Source organism: Cucumis melo, chromosome 11 (assembly GCF_025177605.1).
Source record: "Cucumis melo cultivar AY chromosome 11, USDA_Cmelo_AY_1.0, whole genome shotgun sequence".
Taxonomy (NCBI): Eukaryota; Viridiplantae; Streptophyta; class Magnoliopsida; order Cucurbitales; family Cucurbitaceae; genus Cucumis; species Cucumis melo.
The window spans coordinates 27618293-27640791 of NC_066867.1; the positions used below are offsets into that span (position 1 = coordinate 27618293).

The 22499-nt window shown below is 36.1% G+C and overlaps 2 protein-coding genes across 3 annotated transcripts; one reads left to right on the plus strand and one right to left on the minus strand.

Moving 5' to 3' along the window:
• Nucleotides 1-501: 501 nt before the first annotated feature.
• LOC103501934 (isovaleryl-CoA dehydrogenase, mitochondrial) lies at nt 502-5752 on the plus strand. Its single transcript, XM_008465700.3, has 15 exons — nt 502-692; nt 988-1071; nt 1141-1198; nt 1510-1634; nt 1747-1791; nt 2101-2149; nt 2252-2361; nt 3011-3087; nt 3296-3346; nt 3439-3503; nt 4480-4634; nt 4714-4754; nt 4833-4887; nt 5095-5151; nt 5401-5752. The coding sequence occupies exons 1-15, from the start codon at nt 585-587 to the stop codon at nt 5545-5547; spliced, it is 1227 nt and encodes a 408-aa protein (XP_008463922.1). The 5' UTR covers nt 502-584; the 3' UTR covers nt 5548-5752.
• Nucleotides 5753-6711: 959 nt separating this feature from the next.
• On the minus strand, nt 6712-20767 carry LOC103501935 (auxin response factor 4). Of its 2 annotated transcripts, XM_008465701.3 has the most exons (13): nt 19121-20767; nt 18948-19004; nt 18528-18722; nt 18343-18427; nt 18180-18270; nt 17664-17828; nt 10286-10405; nt 10126-10201; nt 8694-8850; nt 7859-8604; nt 7581-7771; nt 7014-7185; nt 6712-6924 (listed from the first exon to the last, which is right to left on the minus strand). In XM_008465701.3, the coding sequence occupies exons 1-13, from the start codon at nt 19460-19462 to the stop codon at nt 6883-6885; spliced, it is 2439 nt and encodes an 812-aa protein (XP_008463923.2). In that variant the 5' UTR covers nt 19463-20767; the 3' UTR covers nt 6712-6882. The 2 variants fall into 2 exon arrangements, with proteins under 2 accessions (XP_008463923.2, XP_050947682.1); XM_051091725.1 differs by having other exon boundaries at nt 6712-7185; nt 19121-20766.
• Nucleotides 20768-22499: the final 1732 nt, after the last annotated feature.

Sequence of the window (22499 nt, forward strand, 5' to 3'; positions counted from 1 at the left end):
TAAACGATATGCACCGGCAGAGTGAATCGAAGTTGGAAACGAGGAGAACGTAAGCGGATTGGCGGGACATTGCGGCAGAACTAAGAAGCGGGAATTTGAGAAGAGCAAAACGAGGACAAATAATTTGTTGGATTCAAATCATCTTCTTTTTCTATAAATGAAGCACTTTTTAAAAGAAAAAAAAAATGATTTAAACCAAAAGAGGATAAAATTTATTTAATAAATAATTATTAAAAGGTATATTTTTTGTGAAGTGAAGAGATGATGCTGACTCATATCCAAATCCAATCAAAAAGAGGTTTCCATACCCTGTGGTCCTTACTACATGAGCTCGGAAGCCTTCTCGTTTATCCAATTGGACAATGTCGAAGTTTTACTACTCCTTCCACCAATGGTAACTCGCCACGTTGCACTCTCTATAATTTACCCCCAAAACACTTCCGGCCTATTTACGTAAACTCCCTCTCTACTTCCGCTATTTATATAAACGGCACGTAATGATCTTGTAACTTTCGAATTATATTCCCCGTTTCTCTTCTCTACTTCTCTTTGTTCTTGTTCGACCAAATTTCTTTGTGAAGAAGATGCAGAAGCTCTTTGCTGCGACAACTGCTTGTGCTTCGATTCTTCGGAGACAGAGACATTCTGCTTCTTTCTCTTCTGCTTTGCTTTTTGATGATACTCAAATACAGGTATCCCTTTATTAACATTAATGACGGTGGAATTGGACTTGTTGATTTCATTGTCGATGGCTTTGTATTTTGGATCTTTTTTTCGGTTAGCTTAGTTTGGAGAATCTTCATTTTAGGTTTGATTAGTTGGTTTTTTATGCGAATTTAGCTCCATTGCGATGCTCGAGTTGTTAGTTTTGTTTGTGGATGATTGGATTGTTGTGGATCATTTTTGGTTTTGATGAAGCTTATAGAATGTTATTGGAATTTTTAGTTTCTGTTTATTGTTTTTAAAGAATTGATTAATTAATTGCAGTTTAAAGAAAGTGTTAAACAATTTGCTCAAGAAAACATTGCTCCCCATGCCGCGAAAATTGATCAAACCAACTCTTTTCCAAAGGTCAGTTGGAAGTCCTCTATATATTTAATGGGTTGCTCTATGATTTGACTAAAATGTATTGTATTGTAGGATGTTAACTTATGGAAGCTCATGGGGGATTTCGATCTCCATGGAATTACAGCACCAGGTACAGGGTTAGAAATCTATTTTCGATGCTTCCCTCGTTTTCTCTTACTTGGAGGGGTTCGATGCCTTGAACTTTGTATTTATATTCTCTTTATCAATGAATTTTCATTTTTCCGCTTCTAGTTTTTTTTTTAATTGTGCTTTTACTGTCCATTGTATCCCGAACCTGAGAGTTAAATTTGATTAAGATGTTTGATACATGGTAAGTGCCTCCATAAATTAGATGAACATCGTGATGATTATATCTGTTATTGCATTGTGTGTCTCATTCTTTCAAGATATTTTGAAACTGAACTGTTGGTTGTTTTGTAGAGGAATATGGAGGCCTTGGTCTTGGGTACTTATATCACTGTATGGCAATGGAAGAAATAAGCCGCGCTTCTGGGTCTGTTGCCCTCTCCTTTGGTGCACATTCTAACCTGTGCATCAATCAACTGGTAAAGTGAAGAATGATTACACATTTTGTTTGTGATGTCTTATCGTGATTATATATTGTCTTAGACAATATGGACTCCATTTGTTATCTTTATCATATATTTTCTTCTTCAGGTGAGGAATGGAAACCCAGCTCAAAAAGAGAAGTACTTGCCTAAGGTTTTATGCATTTCTACACTCATTGTTCCCGATTTCCTTAAGACTGTTTATGTTATAATGATTACCTAACTGCACACAGCAATGTCATACTTCATTTTCTTTGGAGCTAGCCATATGGCATTGTCATATGGAAGATTTCTGTTTTTTCTTCTGTTGAAACAAATTTTGTCATTCCTTAATGATTTATAACTGAAGAATAAAATTTGTCTTTCATGCGTTCTTATTCTCTATTTCCTTCTCATTGCTCCTTTCTTTTCTATTGAAGTAATTCTTTTTGGCTACTAACTTAACTATATCTTTATTAATAAGCTTATTAAAGGTGAGCATGTGGGAGCTCTTGCAATGAGTGAACCCAATGGTAACTTCAGTGAACTTTTGTTTTTCATGTATGCATATAAAGGGCAATCTTCATAAGGACTAACAATGTTTTCATCCTTGATAATGCACTTCCTACTTTCAGCTGGCTCGGATGTTGTGAGCATGAAATGCAAAGCTGACCGGGTGGATGGTGGATATGTCATTAATGGAAACAAAATGTGGTGTACTAATGGTCCAACTGCTCAAACATTGGTATTTTTTGTTGCAAATTTTCTAAACGTGTTATAAAGAAATTCCTCTCTGTTTCTGGTTAATATGTGTGTCACCTAAGGAAAGAGGTATCTGTAGATAATGCTCATTGCCTGAAATTTTTTCACTGTTGCTATTTGGTGAGAAGAGAACTTTACTTTTTCAGAATTCAGGGGTTTGTCATGAAAAACTTTGAACTTGTTCACCTCCATGTTATACTCATAGTGAAAGTATTTGGCTTATATGGAAACCTTGTTTTGATTCATTATATGCTTGTTACAAATACTGTCTTAAACTTAGTCATTCGTTGTTATAGTATGTTAGTATGAACCACCTACATTTTCAGTGAAATGGAGACCTTTCTCTACAATTATCCTGGTGAAAGCTGATTTTTTGTGTGTAAACAATAAAGCAACAAACTAAAGGGTGGGCTGTGCCGTGGTTTTATGTTTTTATGTTTCTATGTCTTGTCATGTAATGTGGAAAGGAACAAGCAGGTTGAGGGAGTAACATTTTATAGTACCAGGTTAGATTTAGCAGTTTTTCTTCCACCTTAATCTTAAAAGCATGTAGGTTGAATAATTCATGCTGGTGAAACGTTTTATCCTTGCATATTTCATTGACCCTGAGCCAATTTACACAATTGCAACAGATTGTGTATGCAAAAACGGATCCAAATGCTGGCTCAAAGGGAATTACCGCATTTATCATTGAGAAAGGAATGCCCGGGTATTTAAAAATCTGTTGGTCTGGTTCATGATATGTTGAGGTTGCAAGTAACGGAGTTTTCTGTTCAGTTTCTCTAGGATGCAGTAGTGTAGCAAATTTTGAAACTGTAATCATAAAATAACCCTAAGCTTCTGATTCCAAGTTCATTTAGAACCTTCCAACGTTCCTCATACTTGATTCTTATATCGGCTGCTTCTATGTTTCTCAGATTCAGTACTGCCCAGAAATTAGACAAACTTGGCATGCGGGGGAGTGATACGTGAGTGTAATGTGCTTGGAATTTCAAAATTTTAAAATAAGCACACACAATTTTCTTTTCTTTTCCACTCATGTTGGCAATGGATTGCACAGATGTGAGCTTGTCTTTGAAAATTGCTTTGTTCCTGAAGAAAATGTGCTTGGACAAGAAGGAAAAGGTATACTGCTGCTGTAATCTTGGTATTCATTCATGCATCAAGTAAATAGTTATATTTTTTGATATTTTATCTCAGAAGATCATTTCAATAAGCTTCGATGCACAATTGATGAGGTATTTAATAGCGGCAGATTTCAACTCATGGTTTCTGGTCATAGCCTATTGATTAATCTATCTGGTATTCTCAGCCATTCCTCAAAAGAAAAAAAAAAATATTCTGTGATCTTACCGTTAGGAGTCTTTGGACAAAGACATTCATATTTGTTCTGTAGGTAAGGGTAATTTTCTGACCAAATGTTGTGGCAGCTAAATGTGATGTCTCCAAGAACTAAGAGTAAATTCTAATGGCATCTCATTGGAGAATTTTTTAATTAGTTTTTTTAATCTCAATGGAAAAGATTAGATGAGGGTCAGTAATTTGATGTGCTGAAATTTTTACATAATACTTGTCCCAACAACGGTCCTTTCATGTCTGGTTTGGGTTAGTATGGGGATTACTTTGGCACCGTCAACCACCATGGGTTGGTCTCTTGGTCTATCGTCCATAAAAAGCCCTTGAAGAAAGCGTCCAAATCATTTTTACCTGTTCAGAATGTAATACATCCCTCTAATTATCTTGGTAACCAGATATAATAGGGTGAGAAGTAGTTTTGTGATAATAGCAAGCCAATCCAAACGCTTTAGAAGATAATAATAATAAAAGAAAATAAGAAATTTTTTTGTTATTTGTCATGAAAATTACTTGTTAATAGTTGAGTTCAACAACACATAGAGGTTTAAGATTCAAACCTTTGATCTCTTGGTCAAGTATATATTTTAAGCATTTGAGTTATATTTATGTTTGTCATAATTAGAAATATAAATGTAAATAGACGCTACCTCATCTTGTTTGCAGCCATTTTGGACGAGAACCAAATTATTATCATCTTCATACTAATCATTATTTAAATGATGTAATGTACAATGTTTTCTTTCAGGAGTTTATGTTATGATGTCTGGGTTAGATTTGGAGAGACTTGTTTTGGCTGCTGGTCCCCTAGGTCTTATGCAAGCATGCCTTGATGCTGTTCTTCCTTACGTTAAACAAAGAGAGCAGTTTGGTCGTCCAATTGGGGAATTCCAGTTTATACAGGTTCTATCACTAAGACTATCTTGACATATACATAGCTCATAGTTCCTTTAAAAAATGACTCAACTATCTGCAATTTCAGGGAAAACTTGCTGATATGTATACGTCTTTACAATCATCAAGGTGAGAGATTCTGAAGTAATCATGTTTTTTTCTTTCTTTTTTGTTGTTCTCATGTTAACTCTCTCTCTCTCTCCACAGGGCCTACGTTTATTCTGTTGCTAGGGACTGTGACAACGGAAAAGTTGATCCCAAGGTTTGAAGGAGATCTAAAGCTTTTTTCTGTTGCTTCTTGACTCTTCTAGTCTAATGAATATGTGCACATCTCCATAGTATCTATGCTTTTGACTCATTTTTTCTTCTTCCATGGCCATGAGAGCATTTGGCCAAGGGAACGAGATTGTGGTTCGATGCCACAACTTAAAATCCTTCAAATATTCACCCCATGTGGTTTTGTTTCCAGGATTGTGCTGGAGTAATATTATGTGCAGCAGAAAGAGCAACGCAAGTTGCTCTGCAGGTAAAATTTGTGTTCTCAAAAACATTTTCTTTTTCTCCCATAGAAACATATAATTTCTATCATTCTATGTTCCATGCCGTAGCTGAACTTTCTGAAAAAGAAAGTAGCAAACTAAAAATTTGATAGGGTAATATTTATGAAACGATTTTGTGAAAAACAATTTGATGTCATTTATGCATTTTGTTACATCACATTATATACATTACCATGTGGAAATCCTTCATTTTCATTTCTCATTCAATCTTGCAGGCCATACAATGTTTAGGCGGCAACGGGTATGTTAACGAGTACGTAACCGGTCGACTACTCCGAGATGCAAAACTATATGAAATAGGTGCAGGTACTAGTGAAGTGAGAAGGATGATCATCGGTCGCTCACTGTTCAAAGAGCAATAGGAGACAACTTTTTCTCTTAATTGGTTTGCTTGGCTCATAGAGAACATCCCACGATCAAAGTTAACAATACTCAATACTCGTAAGATGCAAATGTGAATTGATGATTGAGGTCTACAATGTGTAATTTTAAGGGAACATTGTTCAAATTTGTCATCATAAAATAAATTGCATTAATAAAAAAGGAAAACAAAGGTCATTCAAATCAGGGATAGGGTGGTAATTTTGCTTCACTTTTCAAGTCTTATAATTGACTGTATTTACACCAGATAAAATGGGCAGTTATATGACTTGTCAAATCAACCAACAATTTAATAGTCTTAGTATTGTTAGTATTCCTTTCTTGAAGTTGATTCAAATTCTCGTACATTATACTAAAATGATATAATTATATCACTTTTTTGTTTGTATAGATAAATTAATAATTGTATTAATTTGTATATTTAACCGTAAGTTGTATCAATTTAAATTTTAAACTAAAAATCATAAACTTACGTAAATGTGTTATATTTGAGGATTTAATTAACCTAATTATGTAAGTCTAAAATTCTCATTTCTATTAAAGTCTCATCTTTGTTTTCCCCCATACTTTAAGAAGATTGACCATTTGATTTTGATTCTCATTTATGAAAGCCTTAATTTTTATATCTTTCGAAGTTTTTGTTTCAAATTTCTCATTACCTAGCCAATATTTCGAGAATATTTTGATCACATTGTTATTTTATCATTTTTATTGCTTTTAGTGAGAAAAAAAAAAAGGAAAATCTCTAAGAAGTCAAATGAGAACAATCAAAATAGAAATATATATTGCAATATCAAACGAAACTACAATATACCTTAGTACATTTATAAAATTCTAAGACTTTTCTCTCGAACACTCCCTCTATTTATAACTAAAAAGCCTAACAAATTACTAGCCAATTAATAATATGCCCTTCTAATAGTCATACAAATATTCTCCTAATGATCCTATTATTTTTCAAACTAGGGACCTTACAGAATCATATAATTTGAAAAGCAAAAGGTTACTTCTTTTTCTTATTAAATATTTAGATAAATAAGAAATGCAACTAATCCGATTAGTTAGCTTTAAAACAGCAAACCAACTCCTTGAACTATCCGACAAAAAACCAAATCTACACTTCATCAAATTCTCATGATCTCAGATTCTAGTTACAAGCAGCTGCTGAACAATTTTATTCTTTTCTATAAAGTTCAAAATCTTCAATATCATACCATTTCACACAGCTTAAGAGATGATTACAATTACACAAACAGTCCATTAGAAAAGCAGAGGTTTGAAACAGATTCTAACCTATATGGCAGAGAGACACGAAGCTACATGACGCCATTCATGGCAGAAAAGCTACCGACTTTGAGCTGACATATGAAGCAATAGATATTGAAAACACATGCTTCCAAGGAAATACGGGAAATCACACAATCTTGATTATTAATTAAACTCTTACTGCTGTTGGAGGAGAATCAGGTTGGCCCACTGAAGAGGATTTTGATGCTTCCATACATAAAGGAGCCTGGTCTAAGCAGCTTTGAGTATCATCACTGACCACTCCATTTGTCATCTTTTCCACTTCTTCTTGAGTATATATGTGGATTTTTGAAACCGCATCACAGAAGTCACTGCACAGCATGAATGAGAGATGAAAAACAATCGTTCAACAAGATCAAAAGCTGAGTTTCTTTACGAACTAATATTTGAAAAGCTTCTACTTAGTTTTTCATATAGAGATCGAGAATAGTAATGATCTACTTTGCTACCAAAATCATCAGATGAACTATAATTGAAGTTGGCCATGACACGACATTATGAGACTTTCTACTTAGCTTTGTTGGGCGTTCAAAAGTTTTATCTAGCTCTATGAAGAGAAAAAAGCTACTTTCACTTAGTTTATAAAAAATTCTTTGGCCAACCTATCCAGTTTATATTTAACGTTTCTGGAAGTTCCTCTGTAACAATTCATTTTTGTTTGTTCTCATGCAATGAAATATAAAGGATTTCAAGATAAAGAACTTACTGCCATGGATAATCCCCAACAACCATTACATCGTTCTCGTTGTCTGTGTACAAAACTCGCCATCCTTTATCGGGATCTTTCAAGAGACCTTCCATGCTAAACAGCCGCTCCAGTTCAGAAAGCAGATCAGTATAGCCATTCAGCCTAGAGAGATCGATAGCTCTTCCCACCAGGCTGCCTTGTTTGTGAACCTTCACTTAAAGAGAAATATCAGCATGGATGAAAAATAACAGTAAAAGATAACATTACTGGTCAAATTCTCTGCAGCCAATTGTTACCTTGGTACAACTTCTCTTTCCTGAACTTTGCACGTTGGTAGCAGTTTCCGTAGTCAAGGAAAAGCCAAAAAGCTTACAGCCAGTTGCATTATCATTCACATTTTCCCCCATGGAATTCCTCATATTCGACCCTAAAGTTGGAGGAGCAGACACTAGATGTAGAGATTCCCGATCAAGTGAACGATTAGTCCTTTCCATTCTAGTCCTGGTAACATTAGCACCAACAGCAGATGGGTTGAACAAGGCACTTTCTCTTGGAAAGTTGCTATCATTTGAGAGCATCACGGCTGCTTGGCCAGTACTGTGCATCTCACTACGAGGGAAATACATCTTTTGGGCGCTGTTAGACGCCATGTGATAAAAATTGGAGTTCGGTGATTGAAATGTGTTAAAAGAGTTGTCGCTAAGATTGAACTTTCCCCAAACACCTAAACTATATTCTGGTTTACTAGTTGGTGGCCTCAATGAGCATATTTCTTGACCTTGCAAGACCTTCAGAAATCTATCAGATTCCATAAAGCCTGTGAAAGAAGAGTTCGAATGAACCTTTACATAATCACCTATATTGAGTTTTTCAACTCCACCTGACACTTGGTTTTGTTGTGCAGAAGATCGCACATCAAACTCCAGTGAACGTTTCACAGTATCACATCCATAAAAGGGTGATACAATACCTACATTTTCTTGACCTTGCAAGACCTTAGAGGATCTAACCGAATCCTCAAAGTCCATAAAACCGCCCCTCCCTGTGCAAGAAAAATTAAAATGATAAGGTTTTTTTTAACTTGAATTTCAAAGAAACACAATTCATCATTTTCAATTTGAACACTCATACCAGTAAAGGAGTTATTAGGCGGGGCTGCCTGCAGACTAGTCCTCAGTTTCTTCAGCCTTGGTGAAGACTGAACACTCAAAGGCGGGAGAGAAACAGAAGGATCAATCTCCCAGGGTGACACACGTTCTTGATGATCACTGTCTTTATCCCATCGGACCTGATGGATTCTACTCATTAGAAAACTTCCTATATATTGTGACTACTTCCACAAGGTTCTTACAAGCATCTAGTCTACAAATTTGCAAGGTGCCCAACAGATAAATTGTGCATATTTATATGCAGCAAATCCCTTTTACCCAACATAGTTATCAGGAATCAACAAATAGAAAATGTGGTTCACTAATAATGTGCTACCTACGTTTACAGGCAGTGGGAGAGATCGGATTTTAGTAAAGAGAAAATAGCAGGGTACAAATTCCTTGAACGACCTTACTTGAATAAGATTTGTTCTATAGGTTGTAGATCTGTCCTTGAATTCTAAAGAGTACAAATTCATAGATGTTAGTAGAGTTAGAGAGTTTGCATATTGCGCTCCTTTAAACCCAAGGACCAAAATCACCAATACTGTACATAGCATAAATACGAATACAAACAAGACCCCATGCACCAAGCTTGTTAGAAACAAATTCAATAGCATTCTAACAATAATGTTTAATGATGTCCATATTCTTCCGATATCAATGCCACTAGTTAATTATTCAAATTCCGGGATTGGTTCTGGACAAATCACATAATTCAGGATGCAATTGTTACCTTAAAAGACATGCTAAGCAAATAAAATTGCCTAGAAACCTTTTCGGTGAGCCTTCTTTAAATTAGACTACTTGAGAATAAAATTTACTTGATCCAAGACAATATTCTCATTTTCACATAAGCAAATAAACTCCTGGCAGTGCACATTGAAAATATTAAGATGCTGCAACTAAAGATATGGGGATGTCTTTTCTTTTATGTGAACCAATATGGAGATTACAAGAAAAGCTGCAGCTTGGTGTTCTTCAAATGCAGAATTCAAAGATTACTCCATGCAAGATATCTGCCTCAATTGGTCAGCCTTTATCTGAATCTACAAGGCAGTTTCCCCAGATTGCTAGTTCAAAATTAGTGCTTTTGTAGTTTTGATGGGCTTTAATATGTATTTCTACCGTTAAGTTTTTACTTTTCATCTTTGCTTCTGTATTATGTAGATAGATTATATTGTTATTTTGGGTGTTTACTTTGGTCTTTTCATGACCTTAATATTGCTCTTGTTTTTTGGATATGATGAGGGTGCTATGGGGGTATCAACCTAGTTGAGATGTCCGGGTGCACCTACCGATCCTCTCTCTCTCCCATTTCTAGGCTTCTCTATTATTCTCATTGTATATCTCTCTTGTACTTTGAGTTTATTATTAATTATATAGAAGCTTGTCTCCTTTTCAAAAATACTTACCGTTAAGCATCTCCATTTTGAGTTCGGCCATCTAAAGGGATCCATGTCACTAATTCCAACAACTACACCATTAAACCTGCAAGAAACAAATACATATAAATATAATTGTCTTATAAGAATCAAGGAACAAAGTAAAGCCCTCGCTTGTGTAGGGATAAACCTTCTTTCTGGTGAATCATCCATCTCAAATCTCATTTTGAATCTTGTGCCTACACTCACTGGATTATTGATACTCTTCACATACTTCTGACAAGATATGATAAATTGTGCATGATATGCCCTGCAAGTCAGCATGTTTTAACAGGTTACCATATTTTCTGAGCAAGTGAAGGCTGGTCAAACACACTATCAAGTGTGAATGAGTAATTGTGAATGAGTAATAATACAAGCCAGTAAAACATAGCACATTAACCAGTATGAAACTAAATAGAGAATATTTGAAAGAACCGATCAATCCATAAAAATAGCACGAACAGTTCTGATTCCTACTATTTCATAAAGTTTTGCATCTGTCAAAGGAAACACCATTTGGCTACCACAACTTACACAAGGGACAATTATTCATTCCCATGGTTTGAACTAACAAATTTGCATGATTAATGACCCACTAATAACCATTAGTTTGAACCATGGGAATGATTAATGATCCCCTGTTACATGATCCAAGGTCATAAATATCAAATTTACAATATCCACTTACAAACATTTGTCTGGCCTCAGAAAAGTAATGACCATAAAACTTAGAATATGATAGAACACCAGGGTGGTGATTCTACTTTTATTGATATCCAAATGTTATTACAATATAAGATAGAAATAGAAAGCAAAACAGCACTACTAGGATCTCAATCCTTCTCTAACTGAAGCAAAGATACAGTAGTCAAACTTTAAACAAGATAAAAGACAGAACAATATAACAAGAAAAGCAAGGAAAAACATAGAACCAGCGTACTACTCCTCCTGTCTCTCAAGGAGTGAGATAGTCCTCTTGACTTCACCAAAATTCTGCACAAACCACTTCTGCGATCTCCCCGGCCTAAATTCCCTCTCCAATCCCAACTAACTGTTGGGCCCACCACTATAGTTTCCTCTTTCCGATTTCCCCTCCACGTCTCTAACTAACATCTCCTGTGCCAACTTCCCCTTATTTCTCCTATTATATGTGAATAATATGGGTGGCTTAACACTACTCTCCTCCTCCAAATCCACCTCGTCCTCAAGGTGGAAGTCAGGAAACTGATGTTTGAAGTTATTACAGTCTTCCCACGTGGCCTCATGGGGTGGTAATCCTTTCCAACTGATCAACACCTCCCAATCCTTTGTGTTAGGATTCTTTCCATATCCGTATACTTCTTCCGGTTTTGTCATCCATTCATGGTTTTTTGTTAGGTAAGAATCAAGCTGTTGTACTTGAGTATGATCCCCTAACGCCCTCTTCAGCTAGGAAACGTTGAAAACTGGATGAATAGTTGTTGTACTGGGCAACTCCAGCTTATAAGCTACTGAACCTATCTTTTTTAACACTCTGTCAGGACCAAAGTATTTTAGGGATAGTTTCTCATTGCGCTTCCTTCGTAGTGATAGTTGTCTATATGGTCTTAGTTTTAGAAAAACCATATTATCAATCAAGAATTCAACTGCTCTCCTCTTCAAATCCGCCTGCTTCTTCATTTTCTCTTGAGCTATGCATAAGTGTTCCCTTAAAGTTCCCAAAGCAATGTCCCTGTCTTGAGCTACTAATCTAGAGTGGAATTGGGTGTTTCCATATCTCCATAATAGAGCAAGGGAGGTGGGAGTCTCCCATAAACAGCCTGGAATGGTGTAATGCCAATTGAGTTGTTGTAAGTGGTGTTATACCAATATTCAGCCTAGTGTAGGCAATTTGTCCACTCCTTTAGTCTTTCCCCACAAAAACACCGGAGATAAGCTTCTACCCCTTTGTTAACCACCTCTATTAACCACCTCTGTTTGACCATCGGTTTGTGGATGGTATGTTGAGCTTCTATGGAGTTTTATGTCTGCCAACTTAAATAGTTCATTCCAAAAGTTACTAACAAATACCCTATCCCGATCAGATACAATAGATCTTGGGTACCCGTGTAATCTAACAATTTCTTTCACAAATAGTTCAGCAACAGTTTTAGCCATATAGGGGTGTTTGCGTGCCATGAAGTGTGCATATTTACTCATTTTATCCACCGCTACAAATATAACTTCAAAACCAGTAGACTTAGGTAAACCATCTATGAAGTCCATAGATAAATCAGTCCATAAGGTATCCGATATTTCTAAGGGGGTTAGCAATCCAGCTAGTGACAAAGCTAGTGTTTTATTCCTTTGGCAAATCAAACACTCCTTACAATACTTCTTTATATCCTTCTTCATACCATCCCAATATAGTTCTCCAGTAATTCGTTTATAGGTTCTCAAGGATCCAGAATGTCTACCAAATACCGAATCATGATAGGAACGTAAAATGGTGGGTAATAAAGAAGAAGTTTTGGAAATTACTAACCTTCCATTGAATTGCAAGACTCCTTGATGCACTGTAAAGTTTGGAAACTCCTCTGGATCTTGCTCAACTATGCTTCTAATCTCCTTCAATTTCGAATCATTCTCCACCTCTTCTTGTATTTTGGCCAAATCAATGAGGGCAGGAGCTGAAAGTTGGTTCAGATGGACGGTAGGTGGCACCCTAGATAGTGCATCAGTTGCTTTGTTTTCTAATCCTGGTTTATAAACCACTTCAAAGAGTATCCAAGCAACTTAGCAATCCATTTCTGGTATTGTGGTTGGATGACACGTTGTTCTAGCAAGAACTTCAATGACCTTGCGGCCCAATAGATATGGCCTCCATCTTTGCCCTACAAATACTACAGCTATCAATTGCCTCTCCGGTCTGGCCTTGTCCCTTATGCTTAAAGTTCGGCTAAAATAGGCAATAGGTCGTTTAGTTTGAGTTAACACAGCCCCCACTCCATAGCCAGATGCATCCGTTTCAATTTCAAAAGGCAAATTGAAATCTGGCATTGTTAACACGGGTAAGGTCATCATGGTCGTCTTTAGCTTTTCAAAGGAGGCATTGGCTTCTTCATTCCACTTGAAACTCCCATTCTTCAACAGCTGAGTAAGAGGTCCTGCTATGCTGCCATAATTTGGTACAAATCTACAGTAACATCCAATCAAACCCAAAAATCCTCTTACCTCACGTACGTTGGTTGGAGCAGGTCATTCTCTAATAGCCCTAATCTTCTCGGGATCCACTTCCACCCCTCTTTCAGAATTAACATCCCCCAAATATCCCACTCTCTCCTTAGCAAAGTTGCACTTGCCCAAATTAGCATACAACTCATTTGCCCTCTGAATTTCCAACACCAATTCCAAGTGCTGTATATGTTCTTCCAATCCCTTGCTGTATACTAGGATGTCATCAAGAAAACCAGTACAAACCTCCTCATATATGGCCTGAAAACTGCATTCATTAAGGTTTGGAAAGTAGAAGGTGCATTAGTCAAACCGAAAGGCATGACTAGGAATTCGTAATGCCCTTTATGAGTGCGAAAGGTTGTCTTTTCCACATCCTCTTGGTGCATCCGTATTTGACGATAGCCAGCTTTAAGGTCGATCTTGGAAAACATGTTTGCACCATTCAACCCATCAAACAGCTCTTCAATGAGAGGAATTGGAACTTTGTCTGGTATGGTGACATTATTAAGCGCTCGATAGTCAACACAAAACCTCCAGCTTCCATCCTTCTTCCTTACTAACAACACAAGGCTTAAATATGGACTGGTGCTAGGTCGAATTATTCCAGAAGCCAGCATCTCATCAACTAATCTTTCCATCTCCTCCTTTTGTTGATGTCATAGCGATAAGGCCTCACATTGACTGGGTTAGTACCCTGTTTTAGATGATAGTGATGTTTATCCCTCTCTTAGGTGTCAGTGTTTCTGGCCATTCAAACACATCTGAAAATTTTTTTAATAATGGAGGGATGGAATTATCTACAGTTGATTCAACTTCCTCTTCATAAAAGGTTGCAACAGGTACCTTATAGCTCGGCATTCCACCAAAAACCCTTGATCTTCCCCTTTTCAAGTTTTCATCATACTCTTCAAACTCACTTCATTATTAGTGAAGCTTGGATCCCCATGAATCATGACCTTTCTTCCTTCGTGCTGAAAGGACATCACTAAGTGCTTCCAATCCACTTTAGTCACTCCAAGAGAATGCAACTACTACATACCAAGTATGACATCAACACCTCCCAGCTCAAGTGGCAAGAAGCTGTCCACCACTTTCCAATCACCGAGCAAAACCTCTACTTTCCCACAAATTCCTTTTCCTTTAATGGCTGCTCCTGAACCCAAAAAATTACTCCATAATTGGTTGTAGCTTTCAATGGCAGATTTAGGTTGGTTACCAATTTTTCAGATATAAAATTGTAGGTAGCCCCAAGTCAATCAGCACCACCAGATCCTCATCCTTCACCTTTCCCTTCACCTTCATAGTTCCAAGATTGGTCAACCCCACCATCGAATTAATGGATAACTCTATGTTCAAATTCTCCACTGCTCCTACCTCAATAACATTCTCATCCACCACTTCTTCTCCCCCATCTTCCCCGATGATCTCAAACTCCTCTCCATTCTCCCGTACTACCAGCATTCTTAACTCCTTGTGTTCTTTAGCTTTACAACGATGGCCAGCATGATATTTCTCTTCACATTTAAAACATAACCCCTTTTTCCCTCCTAGCTTGAAATTCAGCATTTGTCAAACGTTTGGAAGGTCCTTCTCTTCGGTTATCCGCCATCATGACTCCTTTGAGTGTGACTGTTCTCATTGGAGTATTTCCACTAGTCGTGGTTGTCGTTGCTTTGGTCTCTGTTCCTTCTTTTGCCTTAGGTAGATTGTACTGGAACTTACTCTCATACACACTGATCAGCCCATATTCCTTCCTCACTCTCTCTTTGTTCTCAATCTTAAGGGCCAGCTTCATCATTTGGGCTAACCCACATGGTTCCAGAACATCAACTTCGGTCTTCAACCATGGGCTAAGCCCATTCATGAAAGTCTCCTCAAGCACCACCGTTTGTAAGAATGCTACCGGAGCTAGATATTTGTCAAATCTATTCTGATACTCCTGCACCATGGTCTCTTGTTTGATCGTCAAAAACCTGCCTACCAACGTACCATCCCTGATCGTTCGAAACCTCGTCAACATCTTTTGCTTCAAATCATCCCAGCTCTGGAAAGATTCACGCTCATCTTGAGATCGATACCAGTCAAGGGCCAGACCATCAAAACTGATAATAGCCACTGACAATTTCTCTGATTCGATTAGGTTGTGAATCTTGAAATAGCGGTCTGCTCGAAACAACCATGAGTCAGGGTCTGTTCCACTGAAGATCGACATCTCAACCTTCTTAAACTTGCTCCTATCAAATGCCTCATCATCCTCACTCTTCCATTCTCCCTTTGATTCCCCAGCCAACACTTCTGTTGTAGAGTCACTTCCCATTCCCCCACTCGGAGATCCCTCCAAGTCAACCGTTGTAACTGTCTTCTCTCAAATGATTCGTTCGATGTATTTCAAGATCGCTTGCTATTGTGTTTGTTGTTTCTCCATCTGCACATTTATATTCTTAATACTCTTCGAAATCAATGACATATTCTCCTCCATTGCGGGTAGCTTCTTCAACTCTGTACGCATTTCTAGAATTTCTTGTTCCACAAATTCCAACCGTTCTTCGCTTCTCTTGGCCATCTTCTTACGCTTTCCCAAATTCTAGTGCTCTAATACCAAATTGATAGAACACCAGTGGTGATTCTACTTTTATTGATACCCAAACGTAATTACAATATAAGATAGAAACAGAAAGCAAAACAGCACTACTAGGATCTCAATCCTTCTCTAACTGAAGCAAAGATACAATAATCAAAATTTAAACAAGATAAAAGACAAAACAATATAACAAGAAAAGCAAGGAAAAGCACAGAACCAACATACTACTCCTCCTGTCTCTCAAGGATTGAGATAGTCCTCTTGACTTCACCAAAATTCTGCACAAACCACTTATGCGATCTCCCCGACCTAAATTCCCTCTCCAATCCCAACTAACTGTTGGGCCCACCACTTTAGTTTCCTCTTTCCAAATTCCCCTCCACGTCTCTAACTAACATCTCCTGAGCCAACTTCCCCTTATTTCTCCTATTATATGTGAATAATATTGGTGGCTTAACAGAATAATGAAGTAGCAAGTAAAAACTGTCTTTCATTGTATGTAGGGAAAAAAATACTAAAGTTTGCTTGTTGAATTGCTTTTAATATTTGTATGTATTTAATTCTAACGCTTGTGAAGCTTTCCTCATGGCAATAAATCGGTTCTAATCTGGGATTCTGGAGTAAAATTGTTAACTAGTATAGGATAAAGCAAAAAAATATTCTTTGCTTGTTTCATACATGTCCCTAAATTTAGAGAAATAAAATCAATGTATACCCTAAACTTTGGAGTGTATCAATTAAAACTGGATCTAACAATTGGATCAATTTAAACTCTAAACTTTCATGAGTGAATCAATTTAAACTCTCGGTTGGAGAGATAAAACTAATTTCATTTGATTCCATTTAAATCAACTCTAGGTTCACGTTTAAAAAGTAAAATAAAGTACTTCTCCCAAAATTCTACCAAAGTAGCAAAAAAAGTTATCACGCAGCCTTTTTCTAAATAAGTAAGAAATATGGGAGAAGATGAAAACCACTCCTAGCAATGAAATCCCTTACTATCCATTTGATTCTAACATTTCTCTCCAATGTTATGTTAATTTGTGCATTTAAAGAAGTCTTACGTATGTGTGCAAACCAAGGAGTAATGTATCAATATTTCAATTTTACGGATATATCAATACCAACAAATATTTTTTAAAGTCACAAAATTAATAAAACTTATTTAGATTAATATTTGACTCCTAAACTAAGTTATAGATATTGTTATTAGTATTCTATTCATATTGGATTATATAGACAACATATTTTATGTTTTACTAGCATTTATAAAAGATGTTAAGAGATATTCGTGGATTTTTAATATGGATACCGAACCCTTAAATTTAGGGATATATCGACATATCAACGGATATTTTCGTCCTTCATGAAAACTTTGCCTTCACGGTTCTAAAACAAAATCCTAATAAAGGATATGTGTCAATTCGTTTTCCAAAATTTAGATTATGAAAGCTTAGAGTTTTAAAGATACAATTATTAGTTCGAGATTTTAAATTTTACAATCCTTGAAGTTTAGGGGACATTAATTAATTGTCATGGATTGACTCGAAGTACTAATTTACAAACTTCTACATTTTTTAAGAAAAAAATTGACAAACTTCTGCATATCTGAGTTTTCATTTCCAGTTCATCTCCCACAGCTAGAGTGAGACATCTAAAGTGCAAAAACCCTCCTAGGCAAAGTGTTTCTTGATGTAAAGCAAATTCTCTTTCATGATTAACAATAAAGACTACTGAACCATGATGGTACCTCGGATTATAAAACACATCAAATGTGCTCTTGGTGGATATTGCTTTCACCACACGAGAAAGATCGTCTGCACAAGAATTTTGGTTGCCAACAATTGAATCAGGAAGACCATTTCTTGGCCGAACAGCTCGCCTTATTCCCAACCTTAACTCTCCATTCTCACCCCTGCAGACACAGCACAATCACTTACGTGGTTTGAGACTCAAAATTCATCCCAACACTACCAGCATAATTTTGTATCTAATTTGACAATCAACTACGTCTACATATGTTTTAATTTTTTTAAAAAAATTATTGTTCTATAAATTATTTTATATTTATAGGAAAGTACACTTATCTTGATCTATTCTTGGCTGTATAGACAATATTTCAAAAATAAAAGATGCAAGAGATAAGAAATAGACACCTATTTGATCTCAACTGGCTAAGTTAAATCCATGGTAAATAATGCCAGTAGCAAAAGGAAGAATTTGCATAAATATGACCGAACGAAGGGGTTAATATGAAGATAAATACCTTAAAAAGAGCACTGCATCACCAGAAATAAGATTCTTTTGGCTTACAAAAATACTCCATCCAGTAGTGAGCAGATGCCGCCTAGGTTGACCTGCCAAGTTATTATGATTGAGTTCAATTACGTCAGCCAATCAACAAACACAAAAGGAATCTCACAATATACCTCTGTAAATATGTTTAAATCTCCACTCCACGCCATGCAGGTCCTTGGCTATTAGCTCTTGAGACGGTCTAAGCTGAGTGTAATCCTGCAGTAACCATCAACTTCACTCAGAATATACCCAAATAAAACCCAATTCGCTTCATCTGAGAAAAATTTAAATTAAAACAAGGGAAATCAGTAGCAACCAGTGGAGGGAAACAGTCTTCAGCAGCTCTGCGAGGAACAGAGAATCCTCCATGGGTGCTGGTGTCAGACGCTGTAAGTGTCTTGCAGAACATGTGAGGTGTAGATCTAGTAGGCGACCCTCCGCTCCCATCTCCATCAGCTCCATTCAACGCCAATTCCTCCAGCTCTTTGCCCGCTACACCAGTGCCTAATAACTATAAGATATCAAAATTTACCGTTCAGCCACTGTAATAGTCATCTCATCCTCGAGCTAAATTAAACAAAAGAGAAAATACTAGATTAAACTTAGCTCCAGAACTTGAGCATATTAAAAAAGCTACAAACTTTATTAACCGTCCCAAATTTCAAATTAAGATTAACGTAATAAAACCAAGTCTCAGGTAGAACAGGAATAGATAAATTGAGTAGTTGGAATCTACCTCTGGCAAGGGACGGAGAGTAAGTTGTGTATAGACCTCATCATTCTCCTTATTGGCCTGTTCAAATGGTAAGAACAGTGAAAAGTCGAAAGGGGTCAAGGAAAACTGAGAGTGAGGCTAGTTGAGAGTGGAACAGGCAGAAATTGAATTTAAAATGTAAACCCAGTACTTACGAGTAGGTGAACATTGATGACCCTGCAGAGGATCTCTGGCTGAAGGTCAAAAGTGCGCATCTCCATGGGGGAAAAGGGAGACGCCGAGGAAATTTGCTCCAAGTGACCTTGTGGGAAATAGACAACTACATTTCCTTTCTTGGGCAATGAGGTGAGAGGACCAGCACAAGCATGCCAAAGCTCCAAATAGGTTGAAGAAGAGACGGGAGTTGACGATGAATTTGAGGAACAAGAAGAAGTTGAGGAGGATAAACAACAATTGCAAAGACCCTCTTCACAATTTCCATAGCAATATGCATTCTTCCCCACCTCACTGGCTGTTTGGTTCAGATCAATTTCCATGAACAACCCAGGAGTTACTTCAAGTGTCCTATTGCTATGCTTCCCAACAGAACTAAAACAAGAAAGGGGAATGGCACGGAGTGATCAATTGGCAATAAGGTGACAAGAAGACCAGAGCTGTAGAAAACTGGAAATGAGGTCAAATCATGGTAAAGAATGCTGAAAACATATCCTGAATGGATACCAATAAAGCTAAAAACAGGAGAGAAGTGAAAGGAGATGAACAGAAAACAACAAGAAAGTAGTGTTTGGATGGATGCTAAGCCAGTAGGCTAAAAAGATAGTGAAGAAAAAAAAGGAAGAGAAAAAAAAAAAGAAAAGGAGGGTATCAAATAATAACAAGAAATTCAAAGTATGATTCCTCTCCCATTTGCAGGTACTGAGAAGAGGGAGCAGAAGCAACAGACATAGACAATTGCATAGGAAACACAGAAGCAAAAGGCGAAAAAAGGCCAATGCTTTGGTGGCTTTTGGACTGTTAAGAGAGAGAGAAGAGTGCGTATATGTGTGGGTGGGTGGGGGGGACAGGCTAAGACAGAACAAAACCCACACTCCCCCATCCCCTTCTCCTTTGCTTTGCCTTGGCTTTATCTTTTTTTTTTTTCCCTCCCCTCCTCCCTCCTTTCTCCTTTATTAATAATTTCCTTCACTGTAACAGAGTGTGTGTGGGGTGAGACCCTGGCCCTCCACCAAAGACAAAAAGGTTGGTTTTCATTAATGCAACAAAAATAATATTTCTTTTTCTCTTTGTACAATCTTTTCCCCTAATAAACAAGAAGATCCGTTCTCTTAGTCATTTTAACAAACAGGTACTGGGCATATTAAGCCAACCCAATTAAAAACTCTTAAACCCCATTTGCCTATCACCCAAAGTGCAAAAAGGAAATTCATAATCACAAAACCCAGACGAATTGAAGCCTAATCTAATCAGAAAACAACCCAAGAAAGAGAGAGAGAATTGGGGACCATGAACAAAGCCATTGGTGGGGTTAGAGAGTTTGGATGAAAGCTGTTTGTTAAAGACTGAGAGCCCCCGCACATTGCAACAAAATTACAAATTGAAAAATGGGAAATGGGAAGACAGAGAAAACTCAAACAGCGTTACAAGTTAGGGGTGAGCAGTATGAGTACAACTCTTTTCTGCATCTCACGTCTTATCAAAGCTTTTGTTCTTTTTTCTATTTCTAGTTATGGAATCACTGTTTTTCACTCCCTTAAAACGCGCGTCCTCTTCTTCTTTTCTTCTTCATCGTCTTCTTCTTTTTCCCTTCTTCGTTTAGTTCTTCCTATTAAAAAAAAAATTGTTACCCTTTTTTCCTTTCTCCTAAAATTTGCTTTACAATATTATTGCCAAAGTTTTACATTTTTTTAAAACTATGACTGAGGGGTTGACTTACTAAAAATAAACAAAATAATAATAATTACTTTTTGGGATTATATTATGATATTTTATTATTTTTAATTATTTTTAATAATTTTGTCGTTTAAAATAATTTTCTTAAAGATGTGTGTTTCTTTATCTTAAGCAAGGTTTCAATTGAACGGTAACCATTTTAATATTTTATATATATATTATTATCGATGAATATTTAATCATTAAGAGCTATGTTTTGATTGACAATTTTTTTAATTCAACAACATATGAATAATAATTTAAAGTTTTAACTTTACATGATTGGATAATTTCATTGAGTAGCATTTTCTTTAATAATAATTAAGTGTACGACAATGTTTTTAAAGACTTGCAAGTATGAAAAATTCCATCTTTGGTTGACTCTATCGTTGATAGACTCGCACTAATTAATATTGTGGTCTATCACTTATAGATTCTCAGAGCTCGATCTAAATTTGTTACATATATTTTTGTGTTGTAAAAGCTAATATTTTAGTTATGAATTGTTATATTTATAATGGTCGTTTTTTATTCGACGAGTTAGATAATCATAAAATCTTCTTTTAGCGACATTTTCTGATTTTTTTTTATGATGAGATGTATTTTGTTTCATTTTAGTGTATGACTTTAGCTTATAGTTTCATTAAATTTTAACATTTAATTGTCAGATTATTTATATTGTACTTTGTTGTTTCTGATTTTATTTCCTTTCCATGAAACAGAAAATATTCAAACAAAATGGACAATAATCAGGTTTAGATTTATGGACGAATATCTTTAACTTTCTAGTTTACATTTTTAAATTGATCAACAACAGGAATGAATCTTCACTCTTCATAGATTTAATTCTATCAATTTTTAAGGAGTTGTTTGGAGCGAGTAATGTAATGGATTTGCAATGTCACAATGTAATTCAAAATTTATGTTCGGAGCATTTTGGACTTGATTTGTAATATTAAAGTCACGTTTATTTCCACAATTTTTAATCCAAACATTTTTCATACTCAATTATTACATTTTTATTTCATCGTCGATTTCTTGCTCATTCCAACACCTTCTAATTCACACTTCTTAGCATTGTACATCATCGAGAACATCAAATTTAATGTTTATTTGAAAATTACGAAAGAGGTCCAACAATAATAATATAGTGATGAAATTGAAAAATTTATCACATAAAATGTTTAATGAATATCTTAACTTTCTATCTTACATTTCAAAGCTGATCAAGGACGGAATTTTGAATCTTCACTCTTCATAAATTCAACTCTACCAATTTTAAGGGGTTGTTTGGAGTCGTTAATGTCATGAATTTGTAATATAATGTAATTCAAAATCCATGTTTAGAGCATTTTGGACTCAATTCGTAACACTAACTCATGTTATATATCTCCACAATTTTTAATCCAACCGTTTTTCATACTCGACGATCGCATTTTTGTTTTATCGTTGATTCCTCATTCATTCCAACACTTTCTAATTCCTAGTTCTCATTCATGGAGAAACATACAAAATTTAATGTTGGTTTGAAAGTGATGGAAGAGGTCCAAAAATAATAGAGGGATGGAATTGGAAAAATTATCTAAAATGTATGAAACATAAATTGGGGAATAAAATGATAGTGTTGGAGTTGAAAATGGTTGA

Coding starts and splice junctions, on each gene's coding strand:
- LOC103501935 (XM_008465701.3), bottom strand. CDS start 19,462: ATGGAAATTGATCTGAACCAAACAGCCAGTGAGGTGGGGAAGAATGCA. Junction 8,605..8,693: donor GCCTAATAACTCCTTTACTG/GTATGAGTGTTC, acceptor TTTCTTGCACAG/GGAGGGGCGGTTTTATGGAC. Junction 7,772..7,858: donor GAAAGAGAAGTTGTACCAAG/GTAACAATTGGC, acceptor CTTTAAGTGAAG/GTTCACAAACAAGGCAGCCT.
- LOC103501934 (XM_008465700.3), top strand. CDS start 585: ATGCAGAAGCTCTTTGCTGCGACAACTGCTTGTGCTTCGATTCTTCGG. Junction 2,150..2,251: donor TGCAATGAGTGAACCCAATG/GTAACTTCAGTG, acceptor TCCTACTTTCAG/CTGGCTCGGATGTTGTGAGC. Junction 4,755..4,832: donor ACGTCTTTACAATCATCAAG/GTGAGAGATTCT, acceptor CTCTCTCCACAG/GGCCTACGTTTATTCTGTTG.